The 23,478-nt window shown below is 48.3% G+C and overlaps 1 protein-coding gene across 1 annotated transcript in view; it reads left to right on the plus strand.

The window, feature by feature from the left end:
• The first annotated feature begins 11,071 nt into the window (after positions 1-11,071).
• The window catches only part of LOC149333271 (uncharacterized), a 36,252-nt gene continuing 23,845 nt past the window's right edge, over positions 11,072-23,478 (plus strand). Inside the window, exons 1-6 of the mRNA XM_089557693.1 lie at positions 11,072-11,303; positions 12,567-13,672; positions 15,266-15,464; positions 18,586-18,716; positions 20,602-20,840; positions 23,307-23,436. Coding sequence (XP_089413819.1) covers positions 11,072-11,303; positions 12,567-13,672; positions 15,266-15,464; positions 18,586-18,716; positions 20,602-20,840; positions 23,307-23,436 — 2,037 coding nt within the window. The remainder of the gene's footprint in view (positions 11,304-12,566; positions 13,673-15,265; positions 15,465-18,585; positions 18,717-20,601; positions 20,841-23,306; positions 23,437-23,478) is intronic.

Here is a 23,478-nt window from a genome sequence, read left to right on the forward strand (position 1 = left end):
AAGTATTGCTGCCATAGCAATAACGCCAGCTAGCAACAGAATACGCTAGGGAATCGTGGTCGTCCGACTCACCAGCAAGGTTGCGAGCGAATGTTCGCCTACTCTAGGCCAGGGGAGAAACTCCGAGGCCGGAAGGGTCGAGCTCGAGGAAAATGTTCCCACGAGGCCTCGCCCTGTTGGCAGAGAGCGGAGGACGGCGCCGAAACGTCCACGCGCGTCGAGTTCCCGCCGTCTATTGCCGCTAGTATCGCTGTGACAGAGCCGCCCTCCCTTGTTAGTTAAGCTAACTAGGTCGGACCACATCGTGGGGAAGCAAACTCAAGAGAACAGAGCAGGTCGAGTCCCCACATTCATTTATCACTGGTTTTAAGGTTTGTTTTCAGGCATGAAATATTTTAGCATCCGTTTTTGGAAAACTCAGACAGCAAACATTCGTATTCCGTTCTGCGCATGCGCGAGACGCCAAGAATATTTTTTAGAACTGGTAATTACAGAATTAAAAGCCACCATTCTCGTTGCGCCTGTGGCGCAACACAGGCTTGGATGGCTGCAAAGCTTGCTGCGTCCTATTAGTCCTGTACTGTACGTGTCAGGCAGAGAGACACGATCTCGCCAATGCTATTCACCGCCTGCTTACAGGAGGTATTCCGGGGCCTGAAATGGGAAGAGTTGGGGGTAAGAGTTAATGGAGAATACCTGAGGAATTTGCTATTCGCTGATGATATTGCCTTGCTAAGCCACTCAGGACATGAACTGCGAAGCATGATCAATGAGTTAGACAGGCAGGGCAGAGCGATAGGGCTAAAAATTAACATGCAGAAAACCAAAGTAATATTCATCAGTCTAGCAAGGGAACAGCAGTTCGCAATTGGTAGCGAGGTGCTAGAAGTAGTAAGAGAATATGTCTTCTTAGGGAAGGTAGTGACCGCAGATCCGGATCATGAGAGGGAAATTACTAGAGGAATAAGAATGGGGTGGAACGCATTTGGCAGGTTCTCAGATCATGAATGGCAGTTTACCAGTATCCCTCAAGACAAAAGTCTACAACAGCTGTATCTTACCGGCTCTCACCTATGGGGCAGAAACGGGGAGGCTAACAAAGAGGGTTCCGCTTAAGCTAAAGACATCGCAGCGACCTATGGAAAGAAAAATGATAGGTTTAAGAGATCGGAAGCGGGCAGAGTGGGTGAGGGAACAAACGCGCGTTAATGACATCCTAGTTGGAATCAAGAGGAAGAAGTGGGCTTGGGCAGGGCATGTAATGCGAAGGCAAGATAATCGCTGGTCCTTAAGGGTAACGGAGTGGATTCCAAGAGAAGGCAAGCGTAGCAGGGGGCGGCAGAAAGTTAGGTGGGCGGATGAGATTAAGAAATTTGCGCGAATACGGTGGCCGCAACTGGCCAAGGACAGGGTTAATTGGAGAGACATGGGAGAGGCCTTTGCCCTGCAGTGGGTGTAGTCAGGCTGATGATGATGCTGATGTACGTGAAAGATGCAGGTAATGCATAGAAGATTCGCACCCTTCAGGTGGTGCTCTCAATGGGAGCTCAAACGTCCTGACACTTGTGTCATCTTTTAGAGTTTGTAGGATTAGACCTTGTTCAATTTTTGTGCATGAACTTAATTCGCGTTTTTTTCTTTTTAAGACCGGGAAACCACTCATTTTTAATAGCTGTGCTTACCCGGCTACTTAATGTTGAGTTGCTTTACGTATTCGCACCGACTAGACAGGGTCGTGAGAGCACTTTATAGGGATTCCTTAAGAAAGTTGCTGGCCTTAAATTTCCTCACTGTGCACCTTTAATTATCAGGTCCAGCCTTCTGGGGCGAAAATTCCGGAAATTTGAAAATTATAAGAGACTGTTACGGAAATATTGAAGATAATTGTTCATTATTCAGATATGCAGCAAAATCTTTTGCAGTGCTTCCATCGATCGTATCGAACAGTTCAGACTGCCATAGAAAACCAATGGGGAACGCTTTTGACAAAACTTAGAATGTGAATAAAAACAAAATATACAAAATTTCCTTCGTGTGATCTGCGGATATATTAATTGCCATAGAGAATTCTTGCATTATATGAAAAAACTGCGTTCATAAACGGTTTCCCGCTCAAAAATGCTTTTGTTCAGAATGGCTGGGTTTGTTGCCTGTATAGCCTCTCCAGAAGGCATATGGCTCAGGTTATTAGAATTTCTTTGTTCTCTGTAGCTTTGCATCGGCTGCTTTATGAGGTGTTTTTATTGCAGTTGTTTTAAACCATGTTAAGTGAATGCGCATTTAGCCTGCTGAAAAAATGTTCTTAGCCGAATTGGATGAATATACCCTGCCTTTCAAGGCATGCCTTCATGCTAAGGAGCTGTTTGTGCCGTGGATGGTCAACTGCCTCCTGCGCAATACACCAAGACTGCTGTTGATCATTGTTTTATCGTTTGCTTTGATGCTGTGTTTTTCTGGCAAATATTACAACGAACGCTTAAGAGGGACATTGAAATAATGCCATGCGGCATTAAATATTTGCCTGTTGGGTAAAATCGTGTTGTGCCTTGTGATCCCCTTGTTATCCCTCTCTGTTGATGGGACTTTTGCTTTGATGCTGTGTTTTTCTGGCAAATATTACAACGAACGCTTAAGAGGGACATTGAAATAATGCCATGCGGCATTAAATATTTGCCTGTTGGGTAAAATCGTGTTGTGCCTTGTGATCCCCTTGTGATCCCTCTCTGTTGATGGGACTATTTGGTCTGGGGAAGTGCCGTATAATGGACCCACATGCCGAATCATCACAGAAAAAAAAGCCTGTGTCTCGAGAGCAGCGCTCCTTGCTGTATTTTATGCAGCACTGGAAGATCCTCCTAGCTGGCTATGCTATCCTGATGAATGTGTGCGCCTCCCAGGATGTGTGTGTGTTTGTTTCTGGGTTTATGGGGATTTAACGTGCCAAAGCAACTTAGGCTATGGGGACGCCGTAGTGACGGTCTGCAGGAATTTCGACCACCTTCAGTTGTCTGTGATGGTGGAAAGTGCGGGTGTATGGCGGGTTCGTATTATGCAGCACGATGATTGAAGCAGGAGTATGTTCGGTTTTTTTTTTCCTTTCTGACGTTTTTCTCATGCAGTAAAGAAATGCACAGGTGGCGCTGTGGATTAGTGTTGCATTTTTGAAGCGCGTGGTTTCAGTCCACTTTGTACTGTTTTTTGTCAAGCGTGCATTTTTTTAACCAAACAATAACAGCACATAAGTTACCATTACACCTGAGGGTGTATTTTCTCTTAGGCTGTATTCATAGATGTTATGAGCCATGATCGCCGTTTAAAATACTAGCAAGCAATTCTACTGGCGCCTTTTTTCTACCCCCTTAACCAACCTGCTCGCAAATCATTTACCATTCTGCTCGGGATGGCATTTATTCTTTGCTAATGGCATGATGTTTTTTTTTCACTTCGAGAAGAATTTAGTTTCTTCATTCACTTTAGTCATAATTTAATTTTCCCTGTGCTTTTGCAGTTTTACGCAATAGTGGTCCCTTGCATTTACTTGTTTAAATAACCCTCGATGTTTCTTAATTCGTGTGAGCTCAGCGTGCACTCAAACACTGAGCTGCACCTTAAAACATCGTGGCACACTGTCAGATATGACTATGAAAGAAGCCAGAACATGTGGCACCAGGCCTAACCTAATGAGTAAAAAGGAATTTTTTGAAATCTGAATCTTTATGGTCACAGAGTAGACTTGAACAAAAGGGGCGTAGCAGGGGGGGGGGGGGAGATTAATGTGTGTAAACTAGATTAAGGCCGTTGTGATGAAAGGGAGACCACATGTGACGCAGTACAGAGGTACAGGCCAATCGAGAGTGTTTTCCCCTGCAGTCAAAGCAACTCGGCTAATTATGACAATTTTCATGGCAGCCTAATTTCCGCGACTATATTAACACATTTTATACAACTATTTTAGTGCCATGTCATTTCGGTTGCTTCAAAACACAGCTTGCCGTTGAGTCTGCAGAAATATTTATTTCACCCTGAGGGATTCTTTTTTACACAGGACATAAGTCAGGTCTCTACCCTGCATGGAGTGAAGGGATAAAAGGGCAGAAATGTGGGGAGGAGCCCAGAAAAAGTGATCAATTAAGGAACAGAGAGTAAATGGCACTCGCTTTATGTTTTATGAGGATTTAACGTCCCAAAGCGAATGAGGCTATTGTCACGTTGTAGTGACGGCAGTCCAGCGGTCAAGAAGACACCAGAAAGACTTGCAAACGAAGCTGTTTATTTGGGCTGACTTGCGCCCGCAAAAGAACTGAATCACTCGGTGGCGGCGTAAGCAACAAGCGTGCTCGTCAATCGTCGAACTACGAATGCCCGCTGCTCGCGGCATCGCTCAATTTAAAGCCGGCAAGGAAACTTCCAGATAACAGGTCAAGATCATCTACAGTAATCTGGAAAAACCTAGATGCAGCCTTTCATGCCTGCGATCAATCGAGATTAATCTGGTCGCTTCTCGCGTCACGAACAAAAGTGATAACGACACTTTCCTGCAGCCTTGAGCGTGAACGAACAAACACTACAATAATACGCGGCACTATGATGGACGCCGTAGCGAAGGGCTCCGAAAATTTCGACCACCTTTGGTTCTCTAACGTGCACGGACATCGCACAGTATACACGGGCCTCTAGAATTTCGCCCCGATCAATGCTCACACTGTTTATGAAAGATCCTTGAAGTCTGGAAGTGGGTAAAGCATCTTAGCCTTGTAGAACAACCTGATGCCTAGCTGGTTTAAGTCCGTTCGCAGGGAGAAATGTGATCCGCCAAGGTGAGGACAGGTACAGAAGGTCTGCGCGACGCTTCCTTCACTAAGCTCACACATCGGGCTGCCTGCCAATCTAATAATAAAGTCGCAGTTGGTTATGGCTTCAGAGGCAGCAGCACAGACTATTCTGTCATGAGAAATATTGAACGAGACACTTAAGTATCGCCTAAAGGGTATGACGTAATAGTGTCAATAGGTTAATGCCATACACATGCGGAATTGGTCATTCTCGGCTTTATATTCAGAGATCCCTGGCAGTTCTCATACAACAGCGGTTCAACGATGCGCCATTGCCCTGCTGTAGCAGGCGCCGCTGGGGCTTGTCAGAGCTCTCGCGACCAATCATTAATTTAGTGCTACTTGCCACAGAGATCAGATTGCTCACTATCTGGTGGGCAGGTTGTGATGACGCCGCAAGGTCACGTGACCTAGGTGGCGCACCTAGGTTGCTTCTCCGGAGATTTTTCGCTCACAGCGGCGACGACGACGATGCCGGATTTCCTGCAGATCCACACCGCAATAAACCTCCTTGGTAACAGGTTCCCCATAGCTCCGCCGTCCGATTTGCCAGAGAGTGACTTATTATTACTTTTCCTTCTTTTTCCTTAAAACGTTTCGCTTTCCTGCAATTCGCCGCCCCTGCCTTGGCCACTGTCCCGTAGTGGGCATGTACCATCTTTATTTTAGGCCAACCAACCAAAAAGATCCCACTGTGGCTGTGTGCCATTCCACCAGAGGCCACAAACTACAAGCACTACGGAAGCCTTAACGTTGTAGCGTTATAAATGCACCTTAGCTTCTCTGCTCTCTGCCAAGTATACTAGAAATAAAGAAGAAGAAACGGAGGCTTTGCGTGCTATGCTCGCGTCGAGCCTTAAGAGGAAGAAGAACCCGACTGAAGAGGCCTCGAACGCTGCTGCTTCTGGACTGTGCTGCTGGACTCTGCTTCTCCTGGTGGTTCCGGATTGCTCTTCACTGGTGAGGCCGTTCTACGTTGGGGGGTTTTTGGCCAAGGCTTAGGTTAAGGTTAGGTTAATGTGAACCTGAGGGGGCGTTTCGCTGTGAGATGTCTTTGACCTCCCCAGGTGGAGGGTCGGCAGCTTGGTTTGCCAGCTTGCCAGCCCAAAGCCTGCCGCTTGAGTGCTTCCAGAAAAATGGCATTGAGGCAATTCCTGTGGCTCTCGTCCCAATCGGTGAGGGGGCGATCAAAATGAAAACACCCAAAGTTATTCAACAGGAACTACGATCATTGACAGCCAACTATCTTCAGATCTCTGAAGTGCGTCCATTTGGCCGTAGAGGCATTGTCTGCAAATCGTCTGATATCGCTTGCGTGGCTGACTTGCTGCAGTGCAAAATTTTCAGTTCTCTACCGGTAAAAGCATTCATTCCAGAGCAACTTGCATGCGTCAAGGGCATTGTACGCGGTGTGGACTCAGCATCTTCCCCGCAAGAAATTCTAGAAGAATTTCAGGATGCAGGTGTTGGAGTCCTTTCGGTATATCGGTGCAGTAGAGAAATAAACGGCTCGCGTGTTGCTACTGAATCGGTAATAACAACTTTTGCTGGCACTTCCTGCCCTACTGAACTAAAAATCTGGCCTATTGTATACCGTGTAGACACTCTGCAACCGCGCCCACTTCAATGCACCAACTGTTGGCGGTTCGGGCATAGCGGCAAAGCATGCAAGTCAGAGACCCGCTGCCGTTTGTGTGGCGAAGGTCATGCTGCGGATAACTGCACCTCAGAACAGCCTTATTGTTGCCTCTGCAGTAATAACCACCCAGCAGATGATGCCGACTGCGCAAAACGCAGTGAGGAGCGCAGCTTGTTAGACATAATCAAAGAGAAGCGGTGCTCAAGAGCCGATGCTTACGCTCTTCTTAACAGGAAGAAGGATTCACACGCTAGTCGTGTGCGCGCTTCTGTTGGGGATATTGAGTCCACCTTGACTGCCTCCATTGTCTCCACTGTAGAAAAAGCCCTTAACAATGTTGTTGAGCGTATGCTAAACACATTTTCTGAGGCGTTGGCTCAGTTTATTGCAGTTCAATCTGTGTCACCATCTCCATCCGTTCTGGCAGCGAAGCCGGCGTCTGTTTCAGCTTCTGCCGCTACTGCTAGCAGCTCAGCATCACCTCCTGATGCTTCCCAGGTCCCACCTAACATCTCTCTTCCTAGCAATGCATGTTGTACCGATGCATGCACAACAGATGTTGAAATGTCGTGTTCCACGCAGAAGCGTCGTGCTTCCTCGTCTCCATCTAAATCTAGTTCTCATCAGATGAAAGCTAGAAAAGGACCACCAAAACTTATTCCCAATGTTGATATCCTCAAAGAGGCGGTGTCTGCCTCTTCAATTGGTCAGTAATCATGGCAGGTATCAAAGTGTTACAATGGAATTGCCGCTCTGTATTCTCTTCTCTTCCAGATCTAGAACTACTTATTCGGAAACACAACCCTGATATCGTGCTTTTACAAGAAACGTGGTTATCACCTTATAAATCATTTTCAATGAAAAACTTTCGAGTTTTCAGATTAGATCGAAATGCTGGTAGGGGAGGCGGATTGGTAATCATGCTTTCTAAACACATATGTCATCAGGCATCTATCTCTAACAAAATTCTTCTCCCTGACTGTGAGCTTTTAGCGCTCAAAATTTCATTTCCGCAGTGTGCTGATATTACAATTGCTAATACCTACTTTCCTTTAGGTGTACAGAGGACAGACTGCTTAGACAGCTTGGTGGCTGGCGCAAGTAGTGTAGTTATTGCGGGAGATTTTAATTCCCACCACAGTGAATGGGGAAGTCGCACTGATTCCTGCGGCCAGCTTCTCTGGTCGTGGCTGTCTGCAAATGCTGTACGCTGCTGTAATTCAAGAGATATAACATTTATGCGAGGCGGTGCTCGCTCAGCCATTGACTTAACATTATCGGCAGGTAGGCTTGAGGTGACTGACTGGTTGACAGAAGATTCGGGTACTTCTAGTGACCACTTTCCTATAACTTTCACTATCCGGTTATCTCCGCACAAAAATAGTTGTGTAAACCATAAATTTGTCAACCACAATATTTATAAAAGTTTGATGTCCGCCTCACTTGCCTCTATAGTCAGTACTAGCCGGGATGACAGAGCTCAGCAGGCGGTTTCATTTTTGCAAAGTGCAGTAGACCATGCAATATTCACTGTGCCCGCAGCAGTCTCTAATAAACAGCCGTCTCCCTGGTGGACACAAGAGTGTGAGAAGGCCTATCGTTGCAGAAAAGCGGCCTGGAAGAGGCTATCCTGCAACCAGAGTCCAGCAAATTGGTTAAATTACAAATTTTTCTCTGCATCTTTCAAAAAAACAATTGCAAAAGCCAAGGAGGACTATAACCAAAATTTGAACACTTATCTTTCAAATCCTCGTAATCGGAAGGCCCTGTATAGATTTATGGAACGTAACAAGAGTTCTCCAGTCCCTCACCTTACTTCTTCAACAGTGTTATCACCCCAACAGGCTCAGTAAACCCTGGATAGTATTGCTCAGGGACTCGCAGTACGTTTCCAGACTCAAAGAAATGTCCCTCTGCGCGCAAGCACACCCTCTTCAGATTATACCGAGGTTGATGCGGCAGAGCTCCTCTCAGTCCTGGCAATGATGCACCCTGCAGCTCCCGGGCAAGATGGTGTCACTGTTGGTATGATTAAAATTTTAGCCCAGGATTTCACAAGCAACCTCTTACATATTGTCAATACTTCATTGACCAATGCATGGATTCCAAGCATTTGGAAGATGGCGAAAATTATTTTATTGAGGAAAGATGCTGGTAAAGGGTACGTTTTAGACAATATTCGGCCAATTGCACTAACTTCAAATTTAGTCAAATTAATTGAAAGGGTAGTGCACAGCCGTCTCACAAAACATGTTCAGGATGTTAATGGCCTCAGCCCAGCACAGATTGGTTTTCGTCGCGGATGCTCTATATGGACCGCGCATGTGGATCTTGAGAGTAGAATCCGGCTCTCGATACGCAGAAGAGAAGTTTCAGCTTTGGTGACTCTTGATGTAGCAAAGGCCTATGATAGTGTAGAACATACTATTTTACTTGACAGACTTGCGCAGTTACATCCTCCAACCTACATTTATGCATGGATATCTGAATTTCTAAAGGACAGATACTTTTACTGCGCAGAGGGTACCCTACGTTCTAATACTTACCATCAATCAAGAGGAGTGCCGCAAGGCTCTGTACTATCACCGCTGCTTTTTAATATTTTGGTCAGTGACATCCCCATCCGTCCTGATATAACAGTTTTTGTGTATGCAGATGACATAGCTTTTTTCGCCTCGGCCACGGATATCCATTCGCTTTACCAGATTATGCAGGGATATTTGGATGCTCTTGGAGTTTGGTTGCACCGTATTAATTTATCCCTGAATGTTAACAAATGTGGCACACTGGTATTTCCTCCAGACACGCCTTTGTACATTTCATTAGCCCATCACTCTAATCTGATTCCACAAGTGGAATCTGTTACATATCTAGGTGTTACTTACCATCCAACCTTAGATTGGAGCCTTCATATCAAGAACAACATGCGTAAAGGAGAACGCGCTCTAGGCCGGCTGACACGAATCGCCAATAAAAGGTTTGGGATGCGCCGCGACACATTATTGTTACTTTACAAAGCTTATGTAAGACCTATACTTGAATTTGGTTGCGTTTTGTTCTCTGGTAGCGCAAACTACAAGGTCCAACCCTTAATCTTACTGGAAAGGCGTGCTCTACGTCTCTGCCTTGGTCTGCCAAAATCAGTTTCAAACGCCCTGCTTTATCTCGAAGCCAGTATGCCCGATTTAATTTCCCGCTTTCAAATACTCACGGTGCGAACTTTCCTCAGGTCGTTGGACCCGATGACTAATGTCAGTACTCCTATTTTTGCGTCTCAGCAGGCCTTATTTTTTTACCAACATTGGCCACGATATAAAATGCCACAAATTACCTTAACGCAGAAACTTTTAACCCCGATTGGTGTTGATCTCAGTTCCTTGCAGTGGGTTGACGACACGCCGGCAGCAGTGGAATTCCATTTTGACCACATCTTCCCATCTCATGCGAAACACATGCCCACAAACATTTTAAACGGCATTCTTTCTGGTCATATAGCGGAATTCCCCCATCATGTGGTGCTTTCTACTGATGCCTCCGTCAGCGGCCAAAAAGCTGCAGTTGGCATCTTTTCGCAGGATTTGGCATGGAGCTATTCTGTCCGCATCCCAGATTATATCCCCATATTCTTTGCGGAATTTTTGGCTCTTGGAATGGCCCTGCACAAAATTCCGTGTCATGTATCTCACGTGATCATCCTGGCTGATTGCTTGTCAGTTTTAGTCTCCCTTGAAACTTCCCAAAAAGGTTTTTTGTTCCGCTTCCTGCGATTTTTTGTCCCGTCCAATTTAAAGGAGGTCCGTTTTGTCTGGGTTCCTGGTCATGCAGGCATTCATTCCAACGAGGTGGCTGATTATTTAGCAAGGTCAGCTCTTGACGGGCCAGTAACGCATCCCGTCCCGAATTTCAGTCTGCTGGCGATCTCCAGGTTTCAGCGGTTCCAACACATATCAGCCAGGTTACGCGATCCCCTACTAAATACTGCTGATTATCAGCACTTAGCGTATAAATGGAACGTCCGTTCGTGTAACACCAGGCAGTGTGAGGTATCAATGACGCGACTGCGGTGCAGGATTCCCAGTTTAAATTTATACCTATGCAGATGTGGCTGGTCTCCAACAAACCTATGTGACTCATGCGGGGTCGTTGAATCTGTGGACCATTTCATGCTCTACTGTCCAAAGTTCGCACTTCAGAGAAAGATTTACCTGGAGGTCCCTCTCTCCAGGTTAGGGCTCCCGTTATCTATGCAAGTGTTGTTATCGTTCGGAGCGAGCGCCAAAGGATTTGCTTTGAGTTCAATTTGTGGGAATCTACATGATTACATAATTGCAACTGGTAGGTTGATTTGCTAACTCCTTTAAAAATCTCGGAGTTTTTTTTTGTTTTTTTAATTATTATTATTCTCGCCAAAATGTTCTTTGTTATTTCACTTCAATTATTCTTCTGTCGTTTTTCATGAATACATTTTTCAAATTTCACGTTTAATCCTATGGAAATTTTCTTATGTATACCACTACACCTTGGCCAATCCCCCCACGTGGGTATGTGCCATTAAAATGAGGTGAAGAAGAAGAAGAAGAAGAAGAGGCCCTTGGACGCCATGTCTACAGCATCCTCTGGGAGCAGCAAAATGAGCGGGCGCCCTGCTCTCCCCGACGAGACAGGGTCATCGTCGGCAACAGTACGTCGCTCGGGGTCGCCGAAGAACTCCCTGCCGCCCAGGGTGCCAACTCCCATCGCCGCGACCTTGCACAACGGCCCACCTCTGGCACCGCAGGCTGTCGTGGCGCCCCCAGTGAGCCTGGACGACAGGGATGCGAGTCACTTAGGCTGTAAGTATGCACTCAGTGGTCATCCAACGATTGCCGAACACTGAACTATTCGCTCTGGAGGTGACATGCAGTCAAGCCAGCAGCTGACTCTCGAGGATCTTGAGCAACTCTCGACACTTAATAGGTAGACATCCCAGTCAAAGAAAAAGGCATGTCTTTTAGTAGTAGTGTTGTTGACTTGCTGGCTGCAGTCACGAGACCCATATGCGTTGCACTCGTGCTACTGAGGGTCGCCGTCTGCGCGCTCGAGTACCAGTTGGTGAGCTTGCTTTAAGTTTTTTATGTGACGTTAGATTCTCGGCTGCCTGAATTAAAATTTGCCAGGAAGTTAGGTTAGATTGCCGGCTGCAGGCGGTTTTCAGATGTTATTCAGGGTACAACTGGCTAACGTGCCAGTTCTTGCCTCTATATCGTTTTTATCCAACTGCATTGAAGGAATAATTCGGAAACAAAAATTTGACGGACGCTAAAATGAGCGTTTGTGACGAAGATGCAGCAGCAGGGGTCTTTTGCCTTTCGCTCTACATTTGTTACGTTCCCATTTCGTTTTTTAATTTGATTTATCCGTCATTTTTTCTTTCTGAAGCTACTACGTGGGCTTCTGGTGGATGTGGGTGCTAGTTTTCCGGAAGGTGGAAATAGGTGCTACTTCCGAAGTGTAGAGGTGGATATGTGGTCGGCTTCTCTCATGGGCTTCTGGTTGGTCGGTGCCACTTAAAGGGTGGACGTGGGTTACGCTTCTGAAGTGTGGAGGGTTCAGTCGCATTTGCTGTCACACGCGCACACTGGAATTTTTTTTTCTGCAGCAAAATGGAAACATCGCCTGTGGCGAGAAACATCAGTGCGAATTTATTATGCCTGGTAGTGAGTCGAGGGCGCGAATGCCACTGGACCATTTATTGTGATAGTGTGTTTAGTGTCTCTAATGCCTCCCTAGAAATAGATTAAAAGTTCGTGGCGGGTAAAACAGAGAACGCCTAGCGCATCCTCCAAAGCGTGAGCAGATCTTTCTACCTCGCCTTGTTAAGACGCAGTCTTATCTTACAATACGGCTTTGCGCCGCAGCACTTGTGTTGTCCTTGCTATATGCCGCCATTGGCTAGAGCTTCGTCGCATTGTATATATTGAGGTTGCGGTAAAACGTCCTTCACTACCACAACAAAAAGAGCCTGCTGTTCTGTATATTTGACGCATTTATTACTTGAAGTATGCGCCAAGCTGAGTACGCAACTCTTAAGTGTAAATTATATTTCTTACGTCCAGACCAGCCGGATTTTGCCTTGGCCGATGAGCAGCACGGGAGCCAAACTTTGTCAGGCGCACCTCGCACGACCAGCAAGAGCTACGCCTTTGCAGACGACGATGACCAGCCAAGCCACCGAAAAGAGGTTACGTCATCTTGCATATCAAATGGTGAGATACGTCGCGAGAACCAGCACGACCAGCAGCCGCATGCAGGCGCCGTGTATTGTAACAACGCGGAGCGGATGAGTGTGCTGCCCGGTCAGCGGGCTGTCGTCGAAGAACACCCCAACTCTGCTAGTGGCGTAGAGCCGACGTTCAAGCCGGCTTCTGTAAGAACGTCACCCGACGCGCCGACGTTGACGCGGCAACCCACGCAGGTCGACGATGCGACCGCGAAGACCGCACGACGGCGCATCTTTACCATGAGCAAAGGCCTCTTCTCGACCCAACCCATTCCACAAGTCGTCTGCGAAGCCGTCAGACAAACCCCCACACCACCTATTGTGGAACAAGGCGACCCGGCAGTGAAATTGACTTGGCAGTTGCAAGCTGACGTAGCCAAGAAAGAGGAGATGCTGTGCTCCGATGACACAAGTCGGCGATACCATGGTGATCGCATACATGCCACGCGGAGCCGTCGTGTAGAGGACGGTGAGTCCACATTCTCAGAAGGTAAAGACGCCAGCTCGTCGCCTGCAAAGCCCTCATCGGTAATTAGTAGGCGTCCACCGGTAGAAGCCAAACGTGCGTCGGTGGAGTCCTTACGTGCGCCGGTAGATGAGAAACTCCCGTCAGTAGATGCTGAGCGTGCATCATTAGATTCCAGTCATCCCTTAATATCAACTAGTGAGCCACCCGCTCAGGAGACCGGTACGAAGGCACCAGAACGAGGCGTTGTGGCGCCGTCTAAGAAACCAGCGACAGCAGGTGCCGGAAAGAGCTCAAGGAGGCCCTCGACCGAAGAAGGAGCGCCTCCTCCACTGCCGAGTCCAGATGCGATCGCTGCATCGACCGGAGCGGCCGCATCTACAGAGACAGACATGAAGATAAGCGGAAGCATCGCTCCGACACCCATCGTTGAGCTGCCCCCTCCACCCAAGTCTAGCTGGTGGTCAGCCTTCACGGTAAGTTGGAAACCTTAAAACTTGGCGCTGCTGAAGTGCACTACTTCGTGCTTATAGCTTAAGGGAGTAAGTACTGATTAGAATGTACCGAAGCACAGTCGTATATGGCTAATAAATGCGTGCAGCTTTCGCATAAACCTCTCAAATGAAAAAAAGAATTCCAGTTTTTCTTCAACCTTAGAGGAGAGACTTCAACTACAAGGCTTCTGTGAAAGCTATAGATTTCCTTCGTAGCAGCGCTTGGGTGGATGAAAATGAGAGATTACTGTTACATTTTGTATTGCTCCGTATGTCCGTATGTCGTACGACGTAAGCGCGTGTTAGAAAACCCCAGGTGATCTAAATTGCCCTGGATCCCTCCAATAAAGTGTTCATTTTAGGTAATGGTACAGTTCTGGTCGTTAAAAGCTGAAACACAGAAAACAATGCTATTCCCCAAACACGTCGGACTAACTATCATTAATGAGCTCTAGCTGGCTTTTAGGCCAGGGAGAACTCTTTAAGTGCAAGCACAGTATACGATAGCTTCAGCACATGGCGACGCAAGAAAGGACTACAGGGCCGGCACCTCCCTGCTTTCAGCGTCAGCCAGATCAGCCGAAATTGCCAGAAAAAGCCCTCTTCCACTGCACTTTCTTTTTCTGCGCCTGTCACCTTTCTTTCCTGCTCCGCACGTGTAGTGAGGGGATAAAAGCTACGTACAACAAAAAGGGGACCCGGAAATGTTCGTTCTTTTTGCCTTCTGAAGGCAGCCCTTTATGAAAGAGCATTCAGCAGGGATGCTAGCAGCTCGAGCTATGACGTATGCCATCTCTTCACGTATGTGGCTCCACGTTACGACGAGTACACGAATCAAGGCGTCTAAACGGGTCTCAGAGCAAAGCAAGCGATGTTTATGGCCTTCAGGTAGAAGGCATTGTCAGTACTTATAAGCGTGTTTTCCTGCCTCATCGTTTCGCACCCAATACTGTGCAGTCCAATCGCTTCTGGAGGTGTTGTTAATGTCCAATTTACTTTTAAATAAGCCAGTCCTAGCCGATAATGGTAGACACATAGGAAAATTCAAACCTACTGATGCGCAAGTGATTGACTCTGTATTTGATACGCTGACTTGTTGAATGAATACAGAGACGGGTATACAGGAATAGACAGATGGATAGGTAGAAGGAAACAAAGGAAGAAATGTAGCTAGATAAGCAGATAGAAATAACAAAGGTAAGAAGTAAAGATAGAAACAATAAAACAGATAGACAGACAGGCAGGTGATGGATGATGATTATATAACTAATATATATGATATGATGACTAATATATAGGCTGAATGAGTTATGAATTTCTTTAAGAAAATTGATTAGATGGCGGCAATACAGGTGGGGCAGGGTCGCGTGACTCCCTCCGGAGGCCTCGCATGCGAATCTTCACAGTGAACCTTCGCCGCAATTCTGGGGGCTGAATCCAATCCTAGAAATTGCCCATCGTAAGCCTGATAATTGTCGCGCAGAGACAGACAGGCCAGGTGGCTTATTTGACTGAACCATTTGTTTCTTTGCCAACATAGTCGTCAACCACGCGCAATGGCGTGGCCCCTCGCAGAGCCCCTTCTTCCTGGTGGCTGCGGTCGCGGTCTCTCCGGCTGGTGCACACGGGGAACCGGCGGGTGCCTTCCGTCCGCGGCGCCTCTCCATTGCTGCCGGCCGGAACCAACGGTCACCGGGTCGGACCTCACCGCAGATGATACGATCCCCGGACACGACCGGAGAGCTGTGGGAGTACAGCGCTGCGGCGGATGCTGGTGTGTTGCTGTGCGCCCCCAGTCACTGCAGCGTGTCTAGAAGCGCTTCGCCCCAACCTCGTTTGTAGGCACTAGAAGTGTAGGTAAGGTGTAGTAGCAAATAGAAAAAGTTGGGAAAATAATACAAGTTCAATAGATTTCAGCCAGATCAAGTCTACTGTGAGGCAAAGACTCTTATTGACGCAAAACTTTGTACCGCTTATTTGTTCATGCCCGAAAACGGCTACTACGCAGCTTCATTGCTTGGTGACGCATGACGCGACCGGGTTAATTTCGAATGATCGAAGCCTGGCACAACTAGTTTTTTATGAACTGGTTGTTGATGAAAGGAAATTGCGTTGCAATTGTTTCACATCTCGGTGGACACCCGCACCGCGCCGTTAAGGAGGCAGGTAGAATGTGGTGATGGTGGTGAAAACCTTTAATCAAAGAGAGCTCGAGGGTAAAAAAAAAAAAACCCTGCTGCATGGTCGGTATCCTTAGTCCGGGACACCGCATGACGAGGCCCCGTCTCGCGCCCGCTTGACCAGAGCCCTTTGGGACTCCAGTGTGGAGCAGTTGAGGAGGGCAGTCTCCCATGCCTCTCGGGTGGGGGTGGGGGAGGGGGGAAGGTGAGGATTCTGAGTACATGCCCACACCATGTGAAAGATATCGCAGATCTCTCCACAGTGCGGGCAGCGCCCATCTGTGTTCGGATCGAAGTGTTTTGCTATTGCAGGACAGAGAAGGGTTCCTGTCTGCAGGCGCCGCAGAGTTCGCTCCTCCGCCTTACTCAGCCCCTTGGCAGGTGCCGGGTAGAGACGGTGGCTGTCGCAATAATAAATTAGGATTTCGCGGAACCGCAGAAGCGATTTATGAGCTTCTGAGCCAGGAGAGCTAGGATGAGGAGCCCGGTGTGTGAGCGCTCGGGCGGCCGCATCAGCGGCCTCATTGCCTCGTAGATCCTGGTGGCCAGGAGCACAGATCACTTTTGTGCGAGTTGGATCGGCGAGAGCGCGTCTTAGAATTTGCGAGGCAAGAGGTGATATTTCGCCTGCAAGATAATGTTCACAGGCCCGGCGTGAGTCTGTGATAACCGTTTTCGATTTTGGATCGGCGGCAGCGAGAGCTATTGCGACCTCCTCCGCTCGTGTTGAATTTGGGGCCCGAAAAGATAGCCCATCGACATTCATTCCCCGGTGAACTACGGCAGCCGTGAAGAATCCCGCGGGCGACGGCCCTGTGATGTCCACGTAATAGACGCCCTCTTTATAGCCATATTGCCTCTCAAGCGTGCGAACCCGCGCTTGTCGTTTGCCTTCATGTGAAGTCATGTCCATGTTACGCGGGAGCGGAGCGACCAAGAGCATGTGGCGCCACAGCACCGGGCGTTCTCCGTCCCCTCTGGTATGCATGTGTGTTGAATGTGTAAGCGGTTTAGCAGGCACCGTCTGCGATAGCCGTGTATATTGGTTCACGAGGTGGGCCTGCCGCAACTCCTGATAGGAGTTTACCAGTCCCAACGCCTTCAGTTTGGCGTTGGAGGTAGCCACCGGGAGGTCCAGTGCTCGCTTTGTTGCCTTCCTGATGATGGCGTCAATGCGCTCGTCTTGTTGTTTGGTGGTGCGTAGGTACGGCACGGCGTAGAGGATCCGGCTGGTCACGAAGGCATAGGCGAGCCGTAGCGCGTCCCTGCCCCGCAGACCACCCCAGGAAGAAAGAGTTGCCGGAGTGGAAGACTCCGGATTAGATTTCGACCACCTGGGGATCTAACTTGCACTGACATCGCACAGCACACGGGCGCCTTTGCGTTTTGTCTCCATAGAAACGCGGCCGCCGCGGCCGGGGGTTCTAATCCGGGAACTCCGGCTCAGTAGGCGAGCGCCGTAAGCACTGAGCTACCGCGGCGGGTATCGTTCTAGACTTTCGTAGTGGCTTTTGGCACCTTCTCTAGGAGGTTCCTCGTCAACTTTAAACTGAGCACTGCCATGAGCAGTCGGGATTGTGTTCTTCAATGACTTCCGAGGACGCTGCTAGCTATCGCCATCGCCGATAGTTCTGTTCTTTGGGAGCACAAGTCAGGGCGATAAGAAGTTTCTTTCTGAAGCTTTTCGGTGCCTTCCTGACTGCCGGACTGCCAGCATCACTACTTGACAATATTTTGCGCTTGTCCCAATTTCTCAATCCAAGCGGCCGCTTCGCAAGCCCGCAACTTAGCCTCCCTTTCTTTACGTTCGTTTGTACTCCGGCGTTCTCGGCGCGGACGAGCGCCACTGGTGGTCCGTCACGTCAAGTTGGCGACGCCGCGCCAGGGTTATGGTGCTCGGCTGCTCATCCGAAAGACGCGGGTTCTATCACGGCCGGGGCGCTGGTATTTCAATGGAGGCGAAATGCTTAAAGGCCCTTGCAGTGTGCGTTAAACCCAACTGGTAAACCCAATTGGGTTTACCAACTCAGTGGTAAACGCAATTTAAAATATAAAGGTGTGTTCTGACCAGCAATTGGTGCCTCCATGGCAGTAAATCGAGCGGCAATTTCGGCACAGTAAATCACTATTCACGTAACTTGCCATGAAACAAAAAGAAAAAAAGAATGATACTACACTTAACCCACTGCTACACACGCACATGCGAAAACTTCAGCGCAGAAACACAAAAGGAGTTACATGAATCACAGTGAAAGTGTTTTCACTCAGAAGAAGTTGTCATTCAGCAAAGTTACTATGAGTAATGTATACTGAAAAATAAATGGCAGCGAAATTCTAGAGGCCGGTGCACTGTGCGATGTCAGTGTATCTTAAATAACCCCGAGTGGTCGAAATTTACGGAGCCCTCACTACAGCGTCCCTCATAGCCTTAGTTACTTTGAGATGTTAAACACCCATTAATCAAACAATAATTTATAATTTGAGTATTAACCGCTTATTAAGGAGGGAATATATGTTTAAATTTGTGTTTAAAAGTCTTATACCTTATAACTCTGAACGGTGCATACTCTTGACTTGGCTATACATCCTTGTAGAGCAACTAGAGTGCCACCGTCCAGAAATATAATCGCTCTCTATTTCACTTTCAACCTGCTTCACTTTTGACCTCACTGCTGTAAACGAAGGCATTTCCTGACGTGGCGTGCATTCCTGCAGGCACCGGATGGTGGACGGGTTCGACAACCGCGGTGCCGTTTGCCACTACCAGGAGGACTCGCCCGCGACAGAATGTGGACATCGCGGTGCATGATCCCCGACGGCGGCGCAGCAGCCTGTATTCCTCAACGGTGAGAGTTGCGCTTCGAGAATAAATTTAAGTAGGCCTGTATCTACGCTACACTAACGCCTTCTAACGGCAAATAAGGTTTCTGAGTAATAATTGCGGTTGCGAAACCTAGAAAAGCTATAAACACTGAGGACAGTTACGGCTGTGTAGCGCGAATGTTTCAGCGTTAGCTGTGTTGTGAGAGCAAATAACAAATAACTAAGGGGTGAGGGCAAGTGTGAAAGGGAGCAAAGTCGCCGCATGCAATGGCGCCATCAAGATTTTCCGCCACCCGAGAGAAGCAAATCGTAGCCCACTGTTTGGACGGGGATGGGAACAATCTTCTGAGTCATGAAAGACATCCAGTATTCGGGCTTTTTGAAGGTCATCCATCTATCCGTCCGTCCGTCCATCCATCCGTCCATCCGTCCGTCCGTCCGTCCGTCCGTCCGTCCGTCCATCCATCCATCCATCCATCCATCCATCCATCCATCCATCCATCCATCCATCCATCCATCCATCCATCCATCCATCCATCCATCCATCCATCCATCCATCCATCCATCCATCCATCCATCCATCCATCCATCCATCCATCCATCCATCCGTCCGTCTGTCCGTCCGTCCCTACGTCCGTCCGTCCGTCCGTCCGTCCGTCCGTCCGTCCGTCCGTCCGTCCGTCCATCCATCCATCCATCCATCCATCCATCCATCCATCCATCCATCCATCCATCCATCCATCCATCCATCCATCCATCCATCCATCCATCCGTCCTCCGTCCGTCCGTCCGTCCGTCCGTCCGTCCGTCCATCCATCCATCCATCCATCCATCCATCCATCCATCCATCCATCCATCCATCCATCCATCCATCCATCCATCCATCCATCCATCCATCCATCCGTCCGTCCGTCCGTCCGTCCGTCCGTCCGTCCGTCCATCCATCCATCCATCCATCCATCCATCCATCCATCCATCCATCCATCCATCCATCCATCCATCCATCCATCCGTCCGTCCGTCCGTCCGTCCGTCCGTCCGTCCGTCCGTCCGTCCGTCCGTCCGTCCGTCCGTCCGTCCGTCCGTCCATCCGTCCATCCGTCCATCCGTCCATCCTTCCGTCCGTCCGTCCATCCATCCATCCATCCATCCATCCATCCATCCATCCATCCATCCATCCATCCATCCATCCATCCATCCATCCATCCTTCCATCCATCCATCCATCCATCCATCCCTCCGTCCGTCCGTCCGTCCGTCCGTCCGCGTAACGAGCCACGCAGCGTTGTTCCAGAACGAAACGCCGTGGCCTGCTTTCTTTTCACTAATGCTGTACATTCCGTCTTGAAGCTTTCGGCGCAGCGCACTGCTGCCTCGGCGTTAAACGCACGCGGAAGATGACTTTATATAATTCTTGTTATTGATAAACATCACTAATTTGCAACACACCCAGGCTTCATTTCTTCGCGGCCTGATTTGGTTGAAAAATTTTTCCCCACTCGATTTAACTCCATACGTCAAAATTGAAACGGACGGTGTAACATAGCCTCGGGGATTCGTGAAGACAAACGACTTCAGCACCGAAGTTTCCTGGCTAAAACGGCAGGTCATGGCGACACATGTATTATATTTTTTAACTATCGTAGCTTAGCAAAGCTCCGTGAAAGTAACGGCTTTGTCATTACAACGCCGGAACGTATCGATGGAAGATATTGTAATACCTTTAAGCACTCTGTGCCTGACATGAATCTCGACAAAAAATTAGCGCTTTTGCAGACTCTGCTGCGCAAAGGTACTTTTATGGAAGTTGTAACATCGTTTCTTGTGAATCCGATTGTCGCTGTAGAGGTGTCCGGCCTGACTTCAAGGCATGCCACGTAAAAAATTCGTTAACTTTGCACCCTTCGCAGACCATCGACGAATTTTCCCGGCGCCGTCGCAAGCTAAACACCTTTTCGGACATTATCACCAGCTGCCTGGTCATATTGATCCTGGTGACGGTGGCTGGCGCGCTGCTGTTCTTCACCTTTCGCCTGGCACAGATCTTGTACAGGCCGCCCCTGGCGGAACCCATCGTAGCCCGGCGGACGATCACCGAGAACACTACCGAAGCAGCAGCATCCTCATCCACCACCATCATCCCTACAGAGTAGGAACTTTTATGCGCAGAATTGTTTTAAGACTACGCTTTCCGTTCGCCTCACCTGGTTAACAATAGACGTAGTTGATAATTAGTCGAGTTGGCTTTCTCATATCGCAGGCTGTCCTTACAATAGCGCCTCTGGTTATCAGCAAAACTGGGAGGAGGAGCTCAATTAGCATGTTAGTGGTTCGTTTGCGCGCGTGGTATTGTAAAATGTTGTCGAGAAACGCAGTGACTGCAGCTGTATCTCCTGTTTTCAAAATTTCCCCTCCCGTTGTTTTCAGTGCGTTGGAGCATTTAGTTGAGCCCCGCTAAGCGTTTATAAAAGGCGGCGATTAAGCAGACGAATGCCATTATACAAGTATACACAGTGTATACATGGTCATGTTGGTAGAAAGATAGGCTATACACACTGTCTAGGTGGACTTTGAAGAAAAGGAACCAGTACTAGTAGTAGGCGATTCAGCTTCTGCGGGAGCTTCCGTGAAAGAAGGAAGAGCTGAGGAAAAACGCAGTAACTACGACGCGGAGCTCTGGACTTCCTCACTCCGCATCTGATTCCCAACGTTCGATGTGTCCGTTACTTGCCGCGGTGGTTCTGTGGTTAAGGCGGTGTTCCGCCGAGCCGCAGTACCAGGGTGCGAAGCCGATCGTAGCTGCCGCGTTTCGATGGAGGCGAAACGCAAAAGGCGCCCGTGTGCTGTGTGATGTCAGTGTACGTTAAACATCCCCCCAGGTGGTCGAATTTATTAAGGCGGAAGCCTTTAATGTCTCATCGTTGCAAGCAGCAGTTGTCGACAGAAAATGTCACGCTTTTCAATTGGTGGAAACGGTCGTGACGTCACAGTGCGCGAATTTTAAACAGGGCCAATTGTACTTTGGCTAGTAACCATGCAACCAATTGAAGGGATCGTATAGTGATGCTCCAAGTAAGTGGGACTGAGCTTAGTTAATCGCTTAATTACCCAATTAGCCTAATTAGCTTTACTAGTCAGGTCATATAAATAAATAAAACCGATTAAGAAATTGGTCTAGCTCAGGAATCGAACCCCGGTCTTCGGCGTGAGAGACGAGCATGCTATCCACTCCGCCATGCCAGCTCGATGGTTTGGAATGAACAAAGGCGCGTCTAGTGAATACGGTGTCTTCACTCACTCTCATCCTCCTCCATTCCCTTCCGCGAGGTTTAGGTGTCCACCGACAAATGAGAGACAGATACATTTCCTTTCCTCAAAAACCGATTTACCGACGAGCGAGGCGTAGAACCGAATGGGCGATGGCGTTCTATGGACTCCTTGGCAGCGTTGCAAGACACTGTCATGTTCCACTCTTAGGGGCGAAGCTTAACATCTTAACCACACATCAGTGACATCACTTTACGTCAAAAAAGTGCCCCCTGAATTTTGTGACACAGTTACTGCGTAATTTCCTTGCCTCAAATACAATTTTCATTTTCTTCATTACGGCTCCTCTTTATCTATCTTCTTTCACTCCCACTTCCTCCCTTCCTCTACGGTGCGGTTCAGGTGTCCACCGAGATGACAGAGAATTACTGTGCCATTTCCTTTCCTCAAAAAGCGTTGCGTTCAAAGGGCAAGGCATCGCGCCGAACGGGTGGTGGCGTTCCGTGGACTCCCTGGCAGCGCTACAACGCGCTGTCGCGTTCCACTCCTAAAGGCGAAGCTTAAGCGTCATTAATTAGCAGTTAATTAGTATTCCGGCATTAATCAGTAATTAACCATTAATTAGTGATTTGTCATCACTTAGTAATTAGTACTCAATTACATGTGACGCCACCAGTGCCACAGAAACAGCGAAGGTGGTGCGAAAAACGCTTCCGCCTCTACCCACTTTAGACAGTCAAAGTGCCCCCTGAATTTTCCGGAGCTCTCCACTACGTAATCTCTTTTTTTCTCTTCCAGTCTCACCTCCTTCCCTCACGGAGCGTTAGAGGTGTCACAGAGATTCGAGACACCGTGCCTTTCATTTCTTGATAATCAGTCATTTTCTTTCGTGTCCTATGGGTGGCAACACAGTACGACGCCACACCAACGCATTGCTGAAGTAGTGCAATTTGTAGAAATAGTGTGGAGCTATCAAAGGCGGGAAATTACTAAATGTTAACAAGTAATGGCCGGTACTGGTACTTACAACTGCACCAACTACAAAGGAATAGAATAATTCTGGATTATAATTAGAATGGGATTGGAATAGAAGTGCAATATCTAATGCTCGGCTCCTTCAACCAAATGCACGAACCTGAACCAGCCCGTAGCAAGGAAGCTTCCCTCCCTTAACCTCTCCACTTCATGCTGGACATTATTTCGGTCGACTAGGCCGGAACGTCGACGGTACTAGAAATAACGCCCAAACGGCATATTAGTAGTCTACTGTAAGTCGGGCCGAAAGCGACTGGAGCGCTTTGAAATCCTGTAATCTCCGCTCAGCCTGTTGACAGGCCTTTGATTGCAGGTCGCAGAGCACTCCCTCGGCCTCTACCACCGTCGCCTCAACGATGTCTAGCACCACCATCGCCTCAACGACGTCCGGCACCACCATCGCCCCAACGACGTCCAGCACTACCGCAAGGTTGCCCCCTGTGGTAATGGCGTTTCCTCTTCCGCAAAACCTCGCTAACATTGAA

The sequence above is a fragment of the Amblyomma mixtum genome, chromosome 8 (assembly GCF_055824585.1).
Source record: "Amblyomma mixtum isolate Tamu chromosome 8, ASM5582458v1, whole genome shotgun sequence".
Classification (NCBI taxonomy): domain Eukaryota; kingdom Metazoa; phylum Arthropoda; class Arachnida; order Ixodida; family Ixodidae; genus Amblyomma; species Amblyomma mixtum.